The sequence below is a fragment of the Leopardus geoffroyi genome, chromosome C1 (genome assembly GCF_018350155.1).
Source record: "Leopardus geoffroyi isolate Oge1 chromosome C1, O.geoffroyi_Oge1_pat1.0, whole genome shotgun sequence".
In the NCBI taxonomy this organism is placed as follows: domain Eukaryota; kingdom Metazoa; phylum Chordata; class Mammalia; order Carnivora; family Felidae; genus Leopardus; species Leopardus geoffroyi.
The window spans coordinates 54848410-54869761 of NC_059328.1; the positions used below are offsets into that span (position 1 = coordinate 54848410).

The 21352-nt window shown below is 40.3% G+C and overlaps 1 protein-coding gene across 4 annotated transcripts in view; it reads left to right on the forward strand.

Moving 5' to 3' along the window:
* Positions 1 to 21352, forward strand: part of PDE4B (phosphodiesterase 4B) — a 540618-nt gene that overhangs the window by 496135 nt on the left and 23131 nt on the right. For 3 of the 4 annotated variants that reach the window (XM_045477724.1, XM_045477723.1, XM_045477725.1), the window contains one exon: positions 2838 to 2950. In XM_045477724.1, the coding sequence (XP_045333680.1) occupies positions 2838 to 2950 (113 nt within the window). Of the gene's footprint in view, positions 1 to 2191; positions 2574 to 2837; positions 2951 to 21352 lie in introns of those variants that run through there. The other variant, XM_045477726.1, reaches the window with a different exon arrangement.

Consider the following 21352-nt stretch of genomic DNA (forward strand, 5'->3'; position numbering starts at 1 on the left):
TGCCAGGCCTTTGGGTTATTTTGATTATCATTAATAGTTGTGTTCCGATGCATTGATAATCTGCTAAGAACTAAGAGATAAATATTCTCATCTTTATTTTAAGATGTAGGAAATTGAGGTCCAGGATCACATAGGAAACAGCAGAAGAGAAACTCTAAATGTGTGAGTCTCACTCCAAAGCTGTTGCTCTTCCCACAGGACTGCAGATGCACCATTCAGTCTCTAGATATCCAAATCTCTAGACAGTTGCAGGCTGCTTGGGCATTCCTCTGAGTACTTACTGAGTATCCAGTAGGCACCACGCACTGGATCCAGTGCTAGAATCAGAAGTTATAGTGTGGAAGCCAGTCCTGAGCATCACTGGTCCTTTCCTTTGGCTTTCCCCAGAAGTAGCAGGGGGTTGATGCCCATATACTTAGCCCACTCTGACATCTGTGCAGCCTGCGTTAGTTACTGTGATAAGAAGGGTCCAGAATGAGACACAAACCGAGTTTTAACTATAGATTAACAGTCTGGAAAGGAGCAAATTCTCACTAACTACAACACTAACTTCACAAAAGTTCTCACTTAAAAATATTGTAGCTGACCAGAATAAGAAAGGGCAGTAGAGTAAGGGCCTATCATATCCATTGGCCAGTCACTGGGATCTCACGACTGTCCTAAGCCTAGGAGCGCAGATGTGCTTGTTCTGGGTAATAGTGAATGAGCTGTGGAGGTAACCCTTTACTGCTGGATCTTTGAAGAGTCCTCCTTCTTCCTAGTCCTTCTGCTGTTACGATTATTGTATTTCCTTTGTCAGCCCAGAGTGGAAATTGGATCCCTTTTTTCCCCTCTTCATGAAGGAGAAATGTGATAGATCATCTCATGGTCATGTTGCATATCGGCCAATTCAAAAGGCTCTGAGCATCTTAGTTACTGAGAACCACAAGTTGCGATATGGAAGACATGAAGGTAGTAAGGCCCAAGTAGCTGGGAAATGGTTGGACCTTGTCTCTGATAAGAGGCTGGGAAAGAGGATGGGGGGGGGTTCTGGCACTTCAGGGAAAGCTTCGTTGGAAGAAGTGATCCTCTGGAAGGAAATAGAGGAGACAAGGGGGTGTGTTTGACACCCTAGACAGTAAGTGAGGAGCTTCTGCCTGTTGAAGCAGCATAACAAAATTGAAGGGGAAAGGAGGGAAGGGATGTGTAAGTCTGGCTTGAAATGAGTTTTACTAAAAACGCCTCAGTTCTTGTCTGCACATTTTTGCGGAGTGTGAAAAAAATAGAGGAAGTCACCTCCAATGGTTTTGTGGCTTTTTAAGTATGACATACAGGATATTGAATTTTAACCCCTCGTTATCCTAGCGTCTGCGTATTTGAGGGATAAATGAAAGATCTATTCTTTGAAATGTGCGTCTGTGATCAAGCGATTCTAGTCCGTTGGAATCACTCTTTTACTCATTCTCTTTTCTGCTTCCTACTTAGTATGAATGTCTCACACACAGAATTATTCAAGTAACAATAAGAGGCTATGTGGTCTCCCTTGGATTTCTGTATGAACATATGAAAAATATATTCTAAATTTAACAGGAATGTGTGTAATCTTTTCTGTAATAGAAGTCCACACAAGATTTTTAAATTTTATTAGCACCTGTTGTGTGCCCGCTTTCCAGAAGGCTTGATAGAATTAATGAATGCTGTTCCCCTCAAAACCAGTCATGTATGCAGGAGAGTCTGGCTGACTTTTATAACTGTTGCATCATTAATTCATCTAGCATTTATAAAGTCAATTCCGTGTTTATTAACATAGAGTGCTTAAGTCAATAATGTTGAATATTAGACTCTTGGGTATGGAAGGACACGTTTTGAACATTCAGAAAGATCTTTATTATCCAGCAAAAGTATGATCTTGAAGACAATATTTTTTAATGGACTACTGAGAAATATTTCCAGAAAGTCTAGAGTCCCACCACCACAAAGCACAGCCCCTGGCTTTAATCAAAGTGAAAATCCGCAGTGTTCACATCTGGCTCCACCTGAAAGTCCGGTTCAGAATTTCCCTGTGACCCTGGCAGTGGCAGAAGAGAAGTTTTAGCTTCGTTTAGTATAACAAGAGCTGAGACTCCAGGCCAATAAACGTGTTCCCGTAAAACTCCAGTTTCTCTTAGACAGAAGTCTTATCAGGGAAACCTCATCTTAAAGGAGAGATTCAGAAGAGGGGAGACTAGCCTACACCTCTTGCTAGTGCGGGTCAATGTGTGCTGAATTACAAGTCTCCAACATGTACACATCCCCCTGAATGAATGAATGACTGCCTAGACTTCCAAAGTCACTGTCAGCAGCACCCCCTCCCCCAGCCCCGCGCCCAAATGTTTCATTTAGAAGAAAAGCAAATGAGAAAATGCTTTCCTCATTTCTGCTCCAGACTGCAAACCCTCAGAAATGACATCACGCACCCTGAAGAGCCCCGGGATGACTAAGGCAGAGAGAGCCTGAGAAAACTCACTGCTTCTGCCTTTAGTTTTAGGACACATGTATGCAGATGAGCCTCTAAGAGATGTTTCCCCGCCTTCTTCCTCGGAGGAAGTTTCTTGGTAGATCAGGGACACCTCATCCAAGCGGGGGGTGAGGGGGGGGGGGATGGTGGTGAAAACTTGGCACCAGCCACCCCAGGCAGAGCACCGCGGTGATTTGTTCTCCTGGTGGAGAGAGCTGGAAGGAAGGAGTCAGCGCGCAAATAATGAAGGAGCACGGGGCCACCTTCAGTAGCTCCGGAATCAGCGGCGGCGGCGGGGACTCGGCTATGGACAGCCTGCAGCCGCTCCAGCCTAACTACATGCCTGTGTGTTTGTTTGCAGAAGAATCTTATCAAAAATTAGCAATGGAAACGCTGGAGGAATTGGACTGGTGCTTAGACCAGCTAGAGACCATCCAGACCTACCGCTCTGTCAGTGAGATGGCTTCTAACAAGGTAAGGGTGACCGTTTATTCACTCGAGCTCCCCGGCGTCCCCTGGGCTCCCCCAGGCCTCTGCCCGCAGCCTGGGGTGCATCCGAGGACGCGGCGTGAGAACGGGTTTGCTGAGCCTGCCTCGGAGGGTTCTGTCCCCAAGTGCCACACTTTGCTGGTGTCTTGATGCTGCAGCAAAAGTTAAAAATCCTCCATCCGCTTTCATGCCCAGAAACCAACTTCTTTGTTAGTGATGTAGTTTGGAATTTGTTTAAGGGGAGAGGTGCTTATTAACTGTACAAATGAAAATCCTTTAAAAAAGAAAAACCGCTGTCAGGAAGATAAAATCTGAATGAATTCATAGGGTAAAATGGTAACACGCTGCATTGCAACCAGGTGTTAGACATATTTTTTTGAACAAGGAAATAATGTGATCTCCATGTATCAATGGAGAGAATGGTTCTCCCTGAAGTTCTATTAATTCTGAAATTCTTCTCAGAAGGACATTCTGGGATCTCTAACATTTCTTTTGTGATGCTGGCATGACCTAAGATTAAAAAGAAGAGAGAAAGAAAGAAAGAAAGAAAGAAAGAAAGAAAGAAAGAAAGAAAGAAAGAAAATACTCTGTCTCCCAAAAAAGAAAGTTATTTTTTAAAAGTTTGCTGCTTTTCAAAGTGGACTTATTTGAGATTAACTTCCACCCATACTGCAAAGAAATAGTTTTACTTACAATCCCCAGACAAAACTTAGTGTTGAAGAGTTTTAATTATCTGTCATTGTATCATTTGTTTAATTAACACCTGGATTTAGAGTGCTAATTTATGTAGTGAGAGTTGTTGCTTTTTGTTTGTTTGTTCCCCCCCCTTGGAGAATGTTAACTTTATAAATATATATGATGTGTGTGTATGTATGTATATATTTATTGTTGTTGGTTTTTGTGGAAAACTTTAACACTACACCTTTATAAGTGTATATCTTAAAAATCCCCAATCATCTTAGCCTGAAGAATTGTCTTACTATCTTACGGTTCTGGTGCTGGGAAGAGATTTTGCTCCACACCTGCCAACATGCCCTTTCCAGCCCTGAGGTTCCCTGGTGAATGTGTGTCCCTCCTTCCTCTTTCTGACGTTAAAAGTATCACCTTCCTATCAAGGCTTACTGACTCCTGCTTGAGGGATCTGAGTGCCGGGAGCCCTGTGTCCTTAGGAGGTCTTGAAGGGGCCTGGGAGTGTGGGGATAGACTCTTCTTAACTCTTGTTTCTTGGTTAATGAAAGGGCAAAAAATAAAATAAGTCTCTTTCTCAAATTGTAGTTCAGATTCAAGTTGGAAAAACAAAAGAAAACTTTTGAGATTTAACTATTTACTGACTTTTTTCGGAAGTTCTCAACTGAAAACTAAATTCTGGGATTTTCCAGGCTGTTGTAAACTTGACCAACTGCTTCCCCACGAGGAGGGCTTAACTGCGTAACTTCTCTAAAGCACACTGGACTCCAAGTAGGAAGATTTTCACACATGCTTTAGCCTGCTTCGGAGCATTAACAGATCCTTTGTTCACTGCATGTTGTGAGCATTGATGCCCATACAAGATGTAGGTCCAATATTTAGGGGTAGTTTTTTAGCAGCTTTCACCATAAAAAACATGCTGAACTTTCTTCTTGAGTTACTAAGATAAAGTAGACAACTAACTCCAGGGAACAGAAAGAGTATACACTGAGAAACTGCAAACTGTCCTTATTTTTCATTTGGAGTGTTGATGCCTTATAAATTCTAACCAGGTCTGTGTCTGGAGTGCTGAAATGACACATTATTTTATAAATGTATTTACAAATTGTTCCTAATCAGTGTAATGGTCAATAAGGCTCTAAGACCAAAGACTGTGTAGGTCCCGGTGAGAATTCCAATCGTTTAAGGCTTCCGCTCCTCCTTTATGGTATCCTGTGCAGGAAGCAATGAAAGCTGAATAGAGCTAACCCTAAAGAAAGGGCTAAACTTTAATGCTGACACAGTTAGCTTAAGGACAAGGCATGCAGTTTCACCTATTTTTGATATGTGCAGTGGAGAGGTTGTAGGGCAAAGCAATTATCCAGTAGATGAATAATGCTCAGCTGACAGCCAAAGTCAATTTCATTTGTAAAAAGATCTCCTTCTCTTTCTATTCACTCAGTGACCTTTTTCCCCCCAGAATCTTGATTAGCCAGATAATTGTTTCAGGTAAGGCTTAATCTGTGGCACATATAATATAATATAATATAATATAATATAATATAATAATAATATTTTGTGGCCACCAAAAAGAAATTGATCTGTATCCATTTTCTGGGAATTGAATTATTTGTGGTAAAAATAAAATTCCACATTTATTTTTAAATGTGGTTGAAATTATTTGAACGTTCCATCCAAGTCACTGTTTAAAAATACAGTCATCATCATCATTATCATTATCACGCCTATGTAGTTGTATCTGGTCATTTTTGGCAGTCTTGGCAAATCTCTGAGTTGATAGACTTGGAAGTGAGTCTGAAGATGTTCTATACAGGGAAGTATGTGAAAAGCATAGGCTTTGGAGTCAAAAGATCATAGTTCAAATCCTGTCTCTATCATTGACTAGCTACTTGACCTTGGCTAACTTACTTAACTGTTCTAAGACTGAATTTTCTCATCTGTAAAGCAAGTACAAAGTGTAAAAGTGGTACCCTACCTTACTGGGTTACTGTAAAGATTTAATGAGATAATGCATCTGAAACCTTCAGCAAGGCACCTGATGTGTAGTAATAATTAATAAACCATAACTTGTTGATAGCATTTACTACATCTTTGCAAAAATTATGGGTCCTTAGTTCTGATCAGCTAAGCGATTACTGAGTTTTTACCGACTCAACAGTGGTGATGGGAAAACCAGTGTTTTATGTTGGGGGTGTCTGGGAACATGCAAATGGTTGAGCATTGACTGTGTCTAGTAGAGAAAAAGGAAGCAGTCTTTCATATTTACCCATCTGGGTAGGGTTGTGTGTTTATTGTTTTTTCTTCACCCTTTTATATTTTGAAGAAAATTGTGACATCAAAGATTATAACTGGCTTTCCCAAGTGTGCTTCAGAGCCTGAGAGTTAGACAAGGAACTGTTTCTGTGACTTCTAGAAACATAGACTTCTCCTTGGCCCCAATTTCCCTCATCCCTTAATACTGGCCCCAGGCCAAATGGAATTCCAGAATTACAGAGAAAGATGCAGCCAGGTGGGATAATACGGCAGGTTATTTTTCCCCAAAATGACGAGATGAAATAAATGAAGCAGTTTTATGAGGCAATGACATTGTTTTTCAAGATGAAAAGAATGTCAAGGGAACCTTCTGCCAGCAGCCCAGGTTCAGTTAGACATGTTAGAGCTGTTTTCTGTAACAACAGATTGGCTTCTTAGACTTGTTCATTAATTTTTGTTTCAACTCTTATCACCTCTTGAATTAGAAGAATTGTCATACACTTCAGCGAAATGCATCAGAGCATGAGTTCCTCAGTGGCAAAACAGTCAGATGTTTTGAAAACAGGATGCTTTGGCTGTGCCGTGTAAAAAGAGGAACGGAAAGAGAAACAGTATAGCAAGGAAGAAAGCAAATAGCCTCAGCAGGATCCCCGGCCCAACAACGGCATAAACACTGACCTATCTTCCTGACCTTCACTGTGGCTCAGTTCCTGACCTCGTGTCACCAAAGCCAACCAACGTCATTGGAGGAGGATAGGAGGAATGGCACAGCTGCTGTGCGGGTGACTAGAATTTCCTGTCTCCTTCCTGACAGACTCAGTCAGAAAAGTACAGAGTTGCAACAACAGTAGCTGAGGAAGGACCTGCACAAAACAATCCCAGTCAGGCGTAGTTGTGAATGACAAGGAAAGGGAGCTTTGACTGAGAAGTGGAGTCTCTCGCCTAAACTTTTCGGGTGAAAGTTTTCAGAGGGGTCATTTATACCCAGCATGTTGAATGTTTTTCAAAAGATGAACATGCTGTGGTATTTAGCAAGGAGCTATGTTCAAGCAACTTACTGCTCTCCTAACTTCCCCACAAACATCTCCATTATCCTTTTCTTTCTTGGCTAGCTTGGCCCCCCAGGGCTGTTTTATGTGTAGGACAAAGGTGAAAATAGATGTTTCATTGTTGAAAAGAGCCGTCCTCCTTAATACAAGTAGTCTCTTTAGAATGAAGGAGCAGGACCCAGCACTTCAGTCAGTGTTTGCTAAGGAAATCTGTAAGATAGGAATGGGAGATAGAAAGTCTTTTTTCTCTGAAGGCCTCATGGAGACAGCTGCAGATAGCATCACAGGGGAAGTGAGTCCTTCTGGCAATGCAGGTTTATTTTTCCGGTTCTTCAGGTGTGTCCATACCAGAGTACTGAACTACTGAACCTTTGTAAAGGCAAATAATTGCCTGTGCTCTTGGGTGGGAGAGAATAAACTCATCTGATTCCACCAGCTTGGAGCCACCTGGGATCCAAGCTGCGTGATACTGGAATGTGATCATGATGGGCCGGTTGCCCTGTAATTGGGTGAGTCCTTTTTTCTATTTAACTGAAAAATCGATAAATATGAGACATGTTGGATCCAGCAGAACCATAAAGGACATAGATTGTGTTGGTCAACAGGTTCACCTTAGAGCTCGGTCAGGAAGGTGATAGGCAGGTGACCAATTACTGAAGGGGATTAATTCCACTTTTGCCCAAAGTTACATGATAGGACTAGAGCATTGCCACGCTTAGGGCAAGAGGGGTCCTTTCCCAGGACCCTTTGCCTTGAGAGGGCCCTAGACTGGTCTTCCTCCCGCTACGCTCTGCTCCAGGAGGTGAGAAGGCAGGCGGGCTAACGGGCAGCTGTGCTTCCTGCCCCAGACTACACTGCATCCAACGGGCCCCGTACGTTCTCTACACAGTGGCTCTGAACCCACTTCCAGGGCCTGTACAGGCCTCTTTCCTGGATATGTTGCAGGAATTCACACCCTTAGGCCCAAGGAGTAGCCAAGAGGCAGCAGTCCGGCTTGGAAGAGGTGTGTGGGAGGAACTTGAACATGCAGGCTGTGGCAGAGGGTGCACAAAAGCTTGCACATGGGTTCCTCGGAGAAGAAATGGGACAGGGCGTGGTCCAGGAGCTAGGTCCCCCCTGCACTGCTATGACCAGGAATGCACATTTCATGCTGGCCTTCCAAGCTGCTAGGAAGGGGTGTCTGTCGAGGTGGGAGTATTGGAGGTAGCTCGAATTGTATCTTTATCTGTTTAAACTTACGTATGTGGCCTCATGAATGCCAGAGGTGACCCGGATTAGAGGGCAGACTAGAATGAAAATCAGTTCTGACGGCCAGGTGGGGCACTCGAATGTTTTCCATCCAACTTTTCTCACTTTCCTCCCAGATGTATATAGAACTGGAGGCAGCAAAGGGAAAAGAGCCTACAGGTACAAGCCATGAGTTTGAGTTCTAGCTATGCCTCCATTGAGGGACATTATCTTAAACAGTCAAATCATTTTGAAACCTTGCCTTTCTTTATCTACAAAACAAAACAGTTGGAGAAGGCTATTTCCATGGTCTCCTGCAGCTCTTGTGTTTGTTGTTGGGGCAGTAATAGACAACCAAACTCCTTTTACAAGTGTATGTGTGCAGACATGTGCTAAGCTCCTTACTGACATTCTGTCATTAATACTCTCAGCAGCCCTTTGGAATAGGTATATTATTATCTTGATTTTACAATAAAGTGAGATTTAAAGAGTTGAATTAAATTGCCTAGGGTAAAGAAGAGAGCAGGATTCACACTCAGGGCCATCTGACTCACCGTCATTGATCCCAATGGGACAGATAAATATAGACATATAGAAGTATTTAATAACCCTCGCAAGAAAATTTTGTCATTTCTGGGATGTCTTATTCTTCTAACTCTGGACATCATTGCTTGTTTAGGTCTAGGTCAAAATCCTAGTCTGCAGATTCCATCCTCTAGGCCTCCAGACCAGCCCTTAATAATCTTAAACTCAATCTTCCTGGCTGGGAAATAGTGTCTTTTAACATAGAAGAGGGAGAAGAATAACCATAGTTATAGAAAATGGTTGTAAAGCACTCATCAAAAATGTGAATAACCGTATTAAACTAATCTGATGCCTATTGTGGGCCAGATTACTAAATTCAGGATCTATTTGTTTCCAAAATTCTCCATCATGGCCTAAGAGAAGACAGTGAAATTTTGTTTAAAAGACAACCTACCCCCAAATTCCCTTTTTATTCACCCCACAACATAAAAAGAAAATGGAGAGAGGCTATTCTTTTTTAAAAAAAAAACATCATTCAAATTTAATTGGGGCAATTTCATCATATATTACATCTTTTCTAGCATATGCCCTAAGACCATGAAACAGAAGAGCATTGCTTCAGTAGCAATAATTAATATAGGGAAATTTCTAAGCCGTATTATTTGATGTGTGAAACTAAGGCAGAAGGAAAAAAAATTAAGTTTCCTTACAACTTACAGCCCGTTGACAAGTCCTTGAGACAGGCAGAGTGGCATCCTCTAGGAGGAGTTCAGCTGCCTCAATGATGACACTTTGCTAAGGGCAAAGGCAATCTCAGCCCAATCCCCAATATCCTGTAAGTCTACTTAAACATATAAAAATTTCTTTGGAAACTTCCTTTATCTCTATCCCCCAGAATATATGTTGGCTATCATACTCCAAGCTTATGGCCCATTGATATACATCTGAAGGGTCTCATGACTGAGTTTTTACTCAATAGTGATAAATGACCTTTCCCTAACAGCAGCTAGCCCCTCAAGGTCCTGGAAACCTTGCTTCCAAAATACCTTAAGAGACTTACACTATCGCTACCCACCTCCCAGCCTAAAAGTATACAATCCGTCACTCTTCACAACCCCAGTGCAGCTCTTTCTGTCCACGGGTCCTGTCCCCATGCTTTAATAAAACCACCTTTCTGCGCTGAAGACATCTCAAGAATTCTTTCTTGGCTGTCAGCTCCCAACACCATTATCAACCATATCATTATTGAGAGTGTATTGCGTGTTCTAAGTTTTACTCTTTGAAAACTTAACAAATCAAAGATTTTGAAAGTGTAGTGCTTTGAAATACGTTTGATTTTTAATCTATTTTGCTTAACTTAAATATTTCTGCACTGATATTTACAGAACCATTTCCTTCATTGAGTTCCAATCCATGTACCCCAGTCTTTCTGCTAATTCATTTGAAGGTCCCCACATGATCAAATCCTTAAAAATAAAGCAGAAATGAAGTGAGGGCACATTACCTTTGCCTGTTGCACCTCAGGCCAGCTGATAAGACAGCACTATATTATCAATATCTGATAAATACATCATTTTAGGGGAGCCTTTCATTCCATATGAAAAACAAATCAGATAACTATATTTAGAGTATCACATATAAATCCAGAACACTAGTTTTGAAAAATAGAATTACATATATTAACGGAATAAATGTCTATTTCATACTTTTTATACTTCTTCCGTGTCTTTTTTTTTTTCTTTTAGATAGAATGTGTTCCAATCTGAAAAACTTCCAAAATCGGTGCCATTATTATCTATGAAAGAAAAGCCAGGGGTGGAGCTTACTCTTGTGCTATTTTTCCAAAACACTTTACGTCTAAGTAAGAGTGTGCTCAGCAAATGGAGATCCATCAGCATTCTGGAAGCCAGGACTTGCCAAACCAAAGATACTCGGGCAGACTTGTGCCACAGTCAATAGATTTCACGCTCTTGAAGGCACTATGCCAATAGTGGATGTGCATCCCAGCACATCTCTCCACTTAGCATTTTTCAGGAACCTGTCAGCCCCTCTCTGACTTGCCCATTTGTACGTGATGTTTCCCTCAACTGGTGCCAAACTGTTTAGTCTCCTGGATATTTTACTGTAACTTCCTTTGTTTGATTTACTTTAAAGTAGCCAAGTGTTTCCACAAAGAAAGGGCTGTTAAGTTATTTAGAAATGAAGAAGACAGTAAAACTTCTGTTTCTTTTGTTTCTGTTTTGGGAAGTGCCTGATAATCTTTTTCTCTTTAAGAAATACCCGATAGTCTTTTTCTTTTTATGGAGCAGAGTTTAAAGTCTATAAATCATGCATTTCTGCTCATCAGTCCTGTGTTTCCTTCTGCTAATTACTTGCAACTTAAAAATATACCACTTCTGAAACCTAAAGCCTTCAGAGACTGAAGTTTAGTGAATGTATTGAAAATAAATTTCATCTTCATGGCTCAATTTTACCGTTTTATATTTTTTAGTGGTTCAATGTATGGCAACCTTGAAAGTATACCTTTAAAACTTTAAATGGCCAAGTTTCCTTCACTCTTTGCTAGCAGCATAGTGCATAATGCTATAACCTTCAGCAGTTGTAAAGATGAACTTTGAGTACAGATACCAGGTCGTAAAAGTGATTAAATGAATTTAAAAAATTTAGATTTAGGATGAGAGTTTTGTCATTTGCTATCTGAAGAGGTAAATTTTAATGAGTTGTTTTGGAAAGAAAACAGTAGAAGAGAAGTCATCATCGAATAAAAATATCTTTCCAACTCAACCAAATAGGCTGTGTGCCAAAGCTGATTAGACAGGGCAAGGTGAAGTGGTAATTTGGCAACTATTTAATGACTTTGATCAGTATGGATGGTGAAAGTTGATAAATCAAGCCAAAAAAACATTGAAATATATTCTTTCCAGTTATAGTCACACATGGTTGCATTAAACAAAATCCCAGAACTTTAAGCCTAAAAGAGAACCTAAGGTATCATTGATTTTGAAGACTACATTTTAGAGATGAGGACTAAATAATCTAATACACTCCAGATCTTTGCAAATATAAAACACAATCTAAATGAAAGGTAATTTCATTATGACACGACTTCTCCAGAGCCGTAAGGTTAATTAATGGAAGATTAAGGTAGTAAAATACAGGTCTGATTACAAATCCAGTTTGCTGTTCATCTTCAGCAAAAGGCTGATTGCAGTTAAGACGGGGGACATTCCCTCTAACATTTCCACTGATCTTTAACCTTCTCATTGCCCTTCTCATTACCTTTCTTGAGTAAAAGCTATACATGTCTTAATCACTTCAAGTAAAGAGAACTAAATTAGTATTCCTGAAAATTGTGTGCTCAAAGTCTAGCAGAAAGTATTTGAAATGAGTTACTTTAAGTGCCCTTGGCATTTTTTTTTTCACTTTTTGCTGTTTTAATTTCTGAATTAAAAATATATATATATATGTATGGGGTGCCTGGGTGGCTCTGTAGGTTACGTGTCCGACTTCGGCTCTGGTCACGATCTCAGTTTGTGAGTTCGAGCCCCGCATCAGGCTCTGCGCTGACAATGAAGAACCTGCTTGGGATTTTTTCTCTCTCTCTCTGCCTTTCTCTCTGCCCCTCCCCCTTTTGTTCTCTCTCTCCTTCTCTCTCAAAATAAATAACTAAACTTTAAAAAAATGTATGTATATATTATCAATGTATATACCTATATATGTTTGTGTGTATATATGTGTGTGTATATGTATATGTATGTATTTATTTACTATCAGAAAACTATCTCATTTTACAAAGGCGGGCAGGATTACCATTTTTATCCTCACATAATTGAAATGATACTCAAGTTTTAAGTAAGTCCTATTGATCGAAACTGGACTTCCAACTTCCTCTCTACACTTGATATCAGAACATCTATTGAAAACCTGGCTTAAGAATACAAATAAAAATAAACGTTAAAAAAAATTAAAAAAAAAAAAAAAGGGGGCGCCTGGGTGGCTTAGTCGGCTAAGCATCCAACTTCAGCTCAGGCCATGATCTTGCGGTCTGTGAGTTCGAGCCCCACGTCAGGCTCTGTGCTGCCCACTCAGAGCCTGGAGCCTGTTTCGGATTCTGTGCCTCCTTCTCTCTCTCTGATCATCCCCCGTTCATGCTCTGTCTCTCTCTGTCTCAAAAATAAATAAACGTTAAAAAAAAAATTAGAAAAAAAAAAGAATACAAATAAGAGTTTTATGAGAACTTGAGAATGAAGAGATACGCACCTTTATCCTTCTCTTGGTATTCTGTTGCTTTGAAGACTTCCCTTTGGCTCAAATACATCATCAGGCCTATACTAAGAGCCTACACTGACATGCCACACTTTGTGGCTTTCTTTTTTGAAACCTGGCCCAAATTGGTTTGATCAGATTTTTTTAAATCATTCTCTTACCTAACTTATTGGTTAATATCGTAGTTAATATTTTAGTTCTCTGAGGCTTTATTTATGTTTACTCCAGATTTCAGGCTCTTGAGGCCTACAATCATGTTTTGAATTTTTTGAGACTCCATCTATGCTTATGGTAGTAGGACTAAAACGTATCAAAGAGACATAGCTCTATTTCTGTTTAATGGTTAGGAGAAAAGAGGAAAAACTAATGAAGACTTTTGTTCATTGGTGGTAGTCGATTTAGGGTTTATCTTGTTTTAAAAAGCTCTCCCCAAAATTCTTCTTGATTTGGTCATTTAAGAAATTTGTTGACATGAGGACCTTTAATAGATACGAGGACAGGTAATGATGTTGTCACTAGTGGGCACAGTATATTCAAAATGAAAATTTTTTTTTCATATTTTCAAAAAATTTAAATTCATGGAACATACTTAGACTATCTACTGGTAATATGAACTTCCAGTATACTCCTACAGGCCCATTTGATTGTGAGAAGCTAGGGACACAGATTGATCACTAATGATTGTCCTCCAGCTCCTACTCTAGATGTCCCACTCACCGCCCAGACAGGTCAGTTGAATCAGCCAGAACCTACCCATGTAGCCAGGTGAAAGGGCATAGTGCCTGTCCTGCCACAGCCCCTAATCATTTGACTGCTACTGCCGGCTACCTTCTGTAATTGAGTCAGAATGACTTAAATATATCTGCATTTACTGATGGGTATGTTTTTCTTGGACAGGTCCAGTACACTATTTATGTTTGCGACAGGGTGAGGTGCCATTGAATTTTTCCTTGCTGTATTGTAACACTTTTTAAATATTTCTAAATCAGTATGATTTAATTTCAAAAATTTATCTAATTTTGATTACAATAATTAAAAACACTGTTTTGTTAATTCTCTCTCCTATATGTTTAAGGTATTAAAATAAGGTCATTGTCTAATGCTGCATTGTCGGTGGGGCATAGAAAAATTTTCAAACTTAGAAAACCATATATTGCTTTTCAAGAAAGACCTTTTAGAGCCTTTAGTAAATCCTAAAATAAGAGCGTCTTGCCAAAAATAAATAAAAACATGAGCCCCTGGGTAGGAATGGGTTCTTTTTCTTTAAAGTAAGATAATATATTGGGTTAAAATAAGTAAAATAGGAGCTCTTTCTCATACATGCTGGAGAACGTGGACAGAGCCTTCCTGGTGCTGGATGAGATTGTGGATGGCGGGTGAGGACCAGGGCAGGAGAGAAGAGGGGCTGCTCAGGGACACTCACAGCAGGAGGTGCCTTTGAGGTTCAACAGCACTAGATTGTACCAAGCACACTGTTGGCTCTCTGGCCAACTCTTCCCTCCCTGCCCCCCACCCCGGCATATTCCCAGTGCTCCCATCCCCCCACCCCACTCACGAGGATGGAGGTTGATTTCAATGTTAGCCAAAGTCAAGCAAACAAGAAAGTCATCTGATGCTGAACTCTGGCAGACTGTTGAAAGGTAGGGTTTGGGAGAATGGTTTGATCTCCAGTGCCCAGAAAAAAAAAAGGGCAGCACAGGCCCCTGCCCCTCTCTGGAAGATCTCCATCCTGCTCCCTACTGCCTGCATACCTCCCGCTCTTAGAGCTCCATTCCAACCTCAGCTAGATGCGTGACCTGGGCCACTGCTCATTCTGCCTCAGCCTTCCTTTCCTCATCTTTCCGATGGGGATAGGAGACTGACTACCTTCCTCATAAAAAAAAGAAAAAAAAAAAAAAGGAAGAGGAGATATTAGTGAAGAAGAAGTCAGGAAAGATTTTTCTGTTTTGATCACTGCTTTTCAGATCTAGCCCTGAGATCCAGGACTGCTTGCCCAGAGAACTCTGATTCTGCCTGAGGAAACATTAGTTAAGGGGCATTTTGTGGGGATTTTTTAGGTCCATTCCTTCACTTAAAAGCATATTTGCTCTCAAAGTTCCCTATGGTACCAGGATAGAGCATTAAATAAAGGGCCACTTTCTCCAAGTGTATAGCTCTTTGTTATTTTTGTGTTGCCAGATCCAAGGTAGCAAGGTAAGGAGACATACCCGAAGAGTGCTTTCCCGCTTACGCAGAGCTCTCCATGTTATCGTATTCTGATGCTCACCAGGAGGAAAGCATTCATATATCCCCACTTCGGTGTGAAAGCAGGATGCAAGACTGATTTGTCCCTGATTTGTCCAAGCCCTTCAGCTACTAACCGGTGATGCCTAGAATCAAATCTTTTTCTTTTTGCTCCAAAGCCAGATGATTTAAAAATACAAATTAAAGGAGGGGTGCCTGGGTGGCTCCGTCAGTTAAGAGTCCAACTTCGGGTCAGGTCATGATCTCATGAATCGTGGGTTAGAGCGCCGCATCAGGCTCTGTGCTGACAGCTCAGAGCCTGGAGCCTGCTTCAGATTCTGTGTCTCCCTCTCTCTCTGCTCCTCCCATACTCACGCTCTGTCTCTCTCTCTTTCAAAAATAAACATTAAAAAAAATAAATTACAAAATAAAAATTAAAGGGAAATCCACAGGGTAATTTATTATATTCTTATATGGCTTGATAACAAAACCAAGTCTATGTAGTCATAGACTTTGAAAGCTAGAACTCAGTCAAGGTCCCTTCTTGTTTTTTAGACCTCAGCATAGATGTAGATGTAATTTCTTTGGAGAGAACTTCTCTAATTATCTGAACTCGGTACCTTGTTGGTTTTACAATTTGCTATCACAGTTTATGATTTTTAGTTTTTGTTGTGGAACTTAGCTTTTACTCCTCTCCTCCCTTAGACTATAAGGTTTTTGGTGACATGAATTGTGTCTACCTTGTTCACTATTGTAGTTCCAGGATTTAAAATGGCTCTAGGCACATGGTAGGCATTCAAACAAATATCGTTTGCATGAGGCTCAGAAACTTAATCTAATTTGTCCAGAAGCACGTATGTTGTTAGCGGCAAATCCATTAGAACCCAGCCATCCTGTTTCCTGTTGCACAAACACGGTGTTGCTTGCCATGCCCAATTCATTTTGCTAATTGTTCAGCTGAATGAGAACCCCCCCCACCCAATCTGGTTTACAGTGACTCTTCAAAGTACCCTCAGATGCAGCAAACTCTTGCCTCCAAGCCTTCTCCCAAACTCAAAGTCAGACAACAGAGAACAAAGTCATCAGGGCCAAATGCTGTTTCTTTGTGAACAGAAATATGACGCACACCTTGGCTGTTATTTGGCTCGGTGTTGGGGTATTGGTCTACGTTTCTCTTGAAAAGGCTACATCCTGTGGCCAAGAATCTAAGCCCTTCGGAGACAGGCAATGCATGTGCAGCTCTGAACATATCTATGAACACGTGTTGTGTCTGAAACTCAACCTCTCCGCATATCTGTTGTGTCTGGAGTATAGCAGCTTAGTCATTCTGTCATCGTCTGGTTGTGTTTTCTGACATATTGCTGATACTGCTCTCACTGCTATCCCAGCCACATATTCAATTAATTCAGATATGTTACTAGACTGACCTCCACTGTGGCAATCTGAGCAAAATGAATATTTGGTGCCGTTATCATTACACGAGGCAACTTGTGGCCATTCATGGTTTTTGTCAGTATTTGAACAGTTCCAAACTTAATTTGAGGAAATTGGCTACGTCATGGAATCATGAATGGATAGAGTTGGCCACAGCAGGACATCTCAGAATATATATGTAGTTTTTAAAGCTACAGTTTTAACACAAGGCCATTTTGAGTTATAGTTTCATTTGACAGGCTTCATCTATCTTTCTGGCAATTCTGGTTTACACTCCTTAGACTGGTGAATAATCGAAGTGTCACCCAGAGAGCCAGAACTTCTATGAGTAACTCATGTGTCATGTAATCAATATGACATAGCACTGCATCACACCTGCAGTAGCGTGTTGTGGGAATTGTGTAGTTAATTACACCAGCCTCTGTCAACAACAAGAGAAGGGTTGAGTTGCCGCAGAGCCGGCTGAAAGCTCCGCCCAAATGCAAACCCATGCGAAGAACGTCCCATAAGCTCAGATTCTTTTAAAATTCAGAGACAAAACTGAGAAACAAAACATCAACTTCAAGTATAAACCCTGTGGAATCAAGCACAAGTGCTGCAGACACTTTGCCAATCGCTTTACATGTTTAATTTCTAACCTTCCATTTTTAAGTTGGAAAAACTTAGTCTCTGACTCAGTGACTTGCCACGTTTCTCAGACTGGGATTTTATTTCCAGACTCAGCTGGATGCTCAGCTGATTGTATGGCATGCTAGTAAGATGTTGAGTTTGCTGTTAGAGGCCTGTTTATGCTATTAGACCCCCCTGGTAAGGCCAGCTGTAATCGGAACCCCCTCTACATCGTGTGTATGACCTACACATCCAGCTCTGAGACTACTTTTATAAGCCTTCCATGAAGTGGCAAACTATATATTTGGGGGTGCACTGTTGTGCAAAGCACTCATCCATCGCTTTTAAATTGTGGTAGCTAATAATAAGAAAATGAAATGTGTGATAAAAATTTTTATAGAATAAAATTAGTTTACGACCACCGTTTTTATCCTTTATATAGTTCAAAACTATGTTCAAGTCTCCCACCTGTGGCACATTCTTCTCAGTTTGCAAATGCAGAGTCTATCGTAGGGATTACCAAAATGCCAAAACTGATCATTTATTCAGGGAATAAAATGATGTGTCTGTGTAGCCCATGGATTTCCTTTATTTATTCGATGGTCCCTAGAGGTGATCCTGGAAATTTCCAGACTGAAGGCCTATCCCAGCCCTGGGAAGTTGTTAACCCAGAAGTAATGATTTCCACAGCAGGCTTTGAAGCATCACATTGTCTTTTATCTCAAAGGGTATGTGACCATAGTTAGCTGAAATCAATATAATTAATTTAAAACACAATATATGCCACATGATGTATTTAAAGGATTAGAGGAGTAATCTCAAAAACCAGCTAGGGTAGATTTTTGTGGCTGCAAAAATATTGGGAATTCTAATAAGGTTATACATAGTGCAGAATTTTAAACAAGCCAGGAGATGGTCCAGTAAAATTGGGTATCAATTCTTAAAGAGAATCATGACCAATACTTATGGAGTTATAAAAAGAAAGCACATGTTTGGGGGGGGCAGTTTTCCTGTTCTGTGTCACTGGCTTTCAAGTCAGATATGAAGGTCCTGTTTTCTGCTAGTCAGTAGAGGACACTAGACTGGATGGTGACCTATGGTAAGTTTTCTAATTTTAAAAGTATAGTAAGTTACAGAACTTCTTGCTGTGAAATGGTTCAGCAGAAACCTTAGTCATCTGCTTTGGAATCACATTAATGCTCCCATGGCCTTAGAACTTGCTTTAGAAGCTTGAGGTTAAATATTAGCCATTAGGCAGAGAAAAAAAATTGTAGACAGCTTAAATGCAAAAACAAAAGGGTAACTAAATAGTGTACTTTGATTCCTTGATTTTTCTTAGTTGCTGCAAGGATTTTTGTCATCTGTTAAAGAAAGGCCTTTGCTATCTTTTGTCAGGCCAACGCCCAAATTTGCCAAAGTACCTCTTTTTTTTTGGTCTATTTCCATTATTAGCCAGATTAAAAGCTAAGGGTCAAATATATAAAATGCAATTGTGAAGCTCCAATAACAGATGCAGTGTTGCTGTGTTTCTTACCAGAGGGAAAGACCTCTGTCAAAAAGAACAAGTTTGAACACTTTAAATTATCTAAAAATATACAATACCTCTACACCTGACAGGGTATATGATTTTGAAATCCAGTCTCTTTATGGGATATTTGGGACCTGCAATATCTAGAACACACTTATACTAAAAAAAAAAAAAATGTTTTCCTAAAATTTAAATATGTCTTTAATAGTGTCTTTTGTCTATTTAATTGTGTCACTGCAGCAGCTTTAAGAATTAAAAGAACGTTAAGTCATGAGAAATTTCTCTAAACATTCTTATGGGAATTACTTTGGGTTAGAAGAGGTCCATTTTTTAGTGTCCCAATAGTGTATACCATATCTCCTCTTAAAATGTTTTCAGAAATTCCAGGAAAAACAGACAGCAGCAAAGAGGATAAATAGGTAGGAAGAAATACTTAATAATTTTGAGGGCCGTTCAAGACCTGCTGTCAAGTTGTAAAGTGTTGTATTTAAATTCTCATTGAGTTTTTGTCAATTCAATGTATGAAAGCACTAATGGTTTGTCCTTCTTTTAAAATGTCACTGGAGCAGGGGCGCCTGGGTGGCTCAGTCGGTTAAGCGTCCAACTTCGGCCCAGGTCATGATCTCACAGTTCGTGAGTTTGAGCCCCGCGTTGGCCTCTGTGCTGACAGCTTGGAGCCTGGAGCCTGCTTCGGATTCTCTGTCTCCCTCTCTCTCTCTCTCTGCCCCTCCCCAACTCATGCTCACACTCTGTCTCTGTCAAAAATAAAGAAACTTAAAAAAAAAATTTTTTTTAATTTTAAATGTCACTGGAGCAGATACTTGTCCTTTAACCAGCAAGTAGAATTTATTCAATTTTAGCTTCATGATAAATGCCAATGTTTTGTTGCAGAATATCCTAGAGATGTTCATGCTTGTTTTTCATTACATATTTGTATGGTTTACTACACCCCTGGGCAGTGAAGAAGAGAATCACTCAATTCTAGTATGTTTAGATGAATTTCTTTCTGATGTGGCACAGGGACAGTTAGAATGACCTAACGTTATCCCCTGGTGTACTGAGGGTTTGCTCCAGAATATTGGCACGGCAGCGCTTGTCTTCTGGGATGGCCCACCATGGAACTGTAGTTTCTATTTTAGTAGATGTTAGTGGACAATGAATGGCATGTTCTTCCATCCTGAACCCTATTACCTATTCACTCAGTTCAATTCCATTTGCCTCTCAAATAAGACAGACAGGTCATTAAAGAAACTGTGACATCACGTTTCAAACGGATGATAGAGAGGGAAAGATAAAAAAAAGGAGACAGGCGATGAGATGCTTACTGTCAGATAATCTGAAATGTTAAGAACTGTGGAAATTGTGAGTTTGATAAAGGGTTCCACAGAAAGTACGCTATATCCCTGCCTTTTGTTTATATCAGATTTGGTAAAGGAAAGTATAGGTGCTTAGAAATTAGAATTCTTCACTTCTTTGGGTCTTCTCTGCATGTAAAATCAGGGGTATGAAAAAAGCAATGTTGAAATAAAATGGCTCCTAGAAGGTAGCCATTTTATAACTAAAGAAACTGTGTCCATCACTGGAAACAACCTGAGCCCCCCCAAGACTCAGTGTATCTTGCACAGAGACTGGAGCCCTCCTTACTAGCACATTTTACTGAACTGTGTGCTGCGGTTGCAACTTCCTCTACCACCGCTAGCATTCTGAGGAGGAATTTTCAGCCCCCTTGCTTTCCTGATGCCCGGGAATTCTGATTAAGTTGTGACTAACAGAGTGTAAAATGTGAGTCAAAATTTAGTCCCTAATAAAGTCATTGTGACTTTAATGACTTTGGTAGTTGTTTCATACTGCAAAAACAGGAAGGTCCCACACAATAAGGCGCCTGTCTCACAGATGGGCTCCTGCGTAGACGGCCACCCACAGGGGAACTGCTGGAGCAGTCTTCCTCTCTTTGGCGCTTTTTTTTTTTCTTTTTTTCTTTTTTTTTTTTTTTTTTAATCCACACAGTTTTCACCTTCAGACTTCAGCGTGAGGTTATCAATAAGAGGAAGGTGCCTGTTTACCTAGTTTTTGATAGGCTGAAGATAGATTGGATCACTAAAGATTCACTCCTCAGTGAAACTCAGGTCACCCCCACACCCCCTCGCGAGCCCAGAGTAGTCTTAAAAGTGTGCTTGATACTAGCCCCTGGTGTTCTTACTCTTCCGAATTTATGTCTTACAAACATAAAACCACCAAGTTTTAGAACTGGGGTGAATCTCTGAGATCCTTCTACATTAAGCCTCCTGTGCAATTAGTGTAACTAAAAACTCTTTACCAAGAGAGCTCCTAGGTTGCCTGTGGATCTCTGCACAAAGCTCAAACCAGAACACTCGTGAAAAATATAGAAAAGTGATCAAGTGTTCCATCATTCCACAAAAAAAAAAAAAAAATGGCTCAGAGGAAAATAACCTCCGTATGTAGCATTGAAGTGAAATCAAAAATTAAACTCATAAAACAAAATGTTCCTATCAAGTGTAATTGAATTTCAGCCTTTGCTATTATGTATTTTAAATAACTTCCCACTCTGAAAGGTAGCCTATTTGA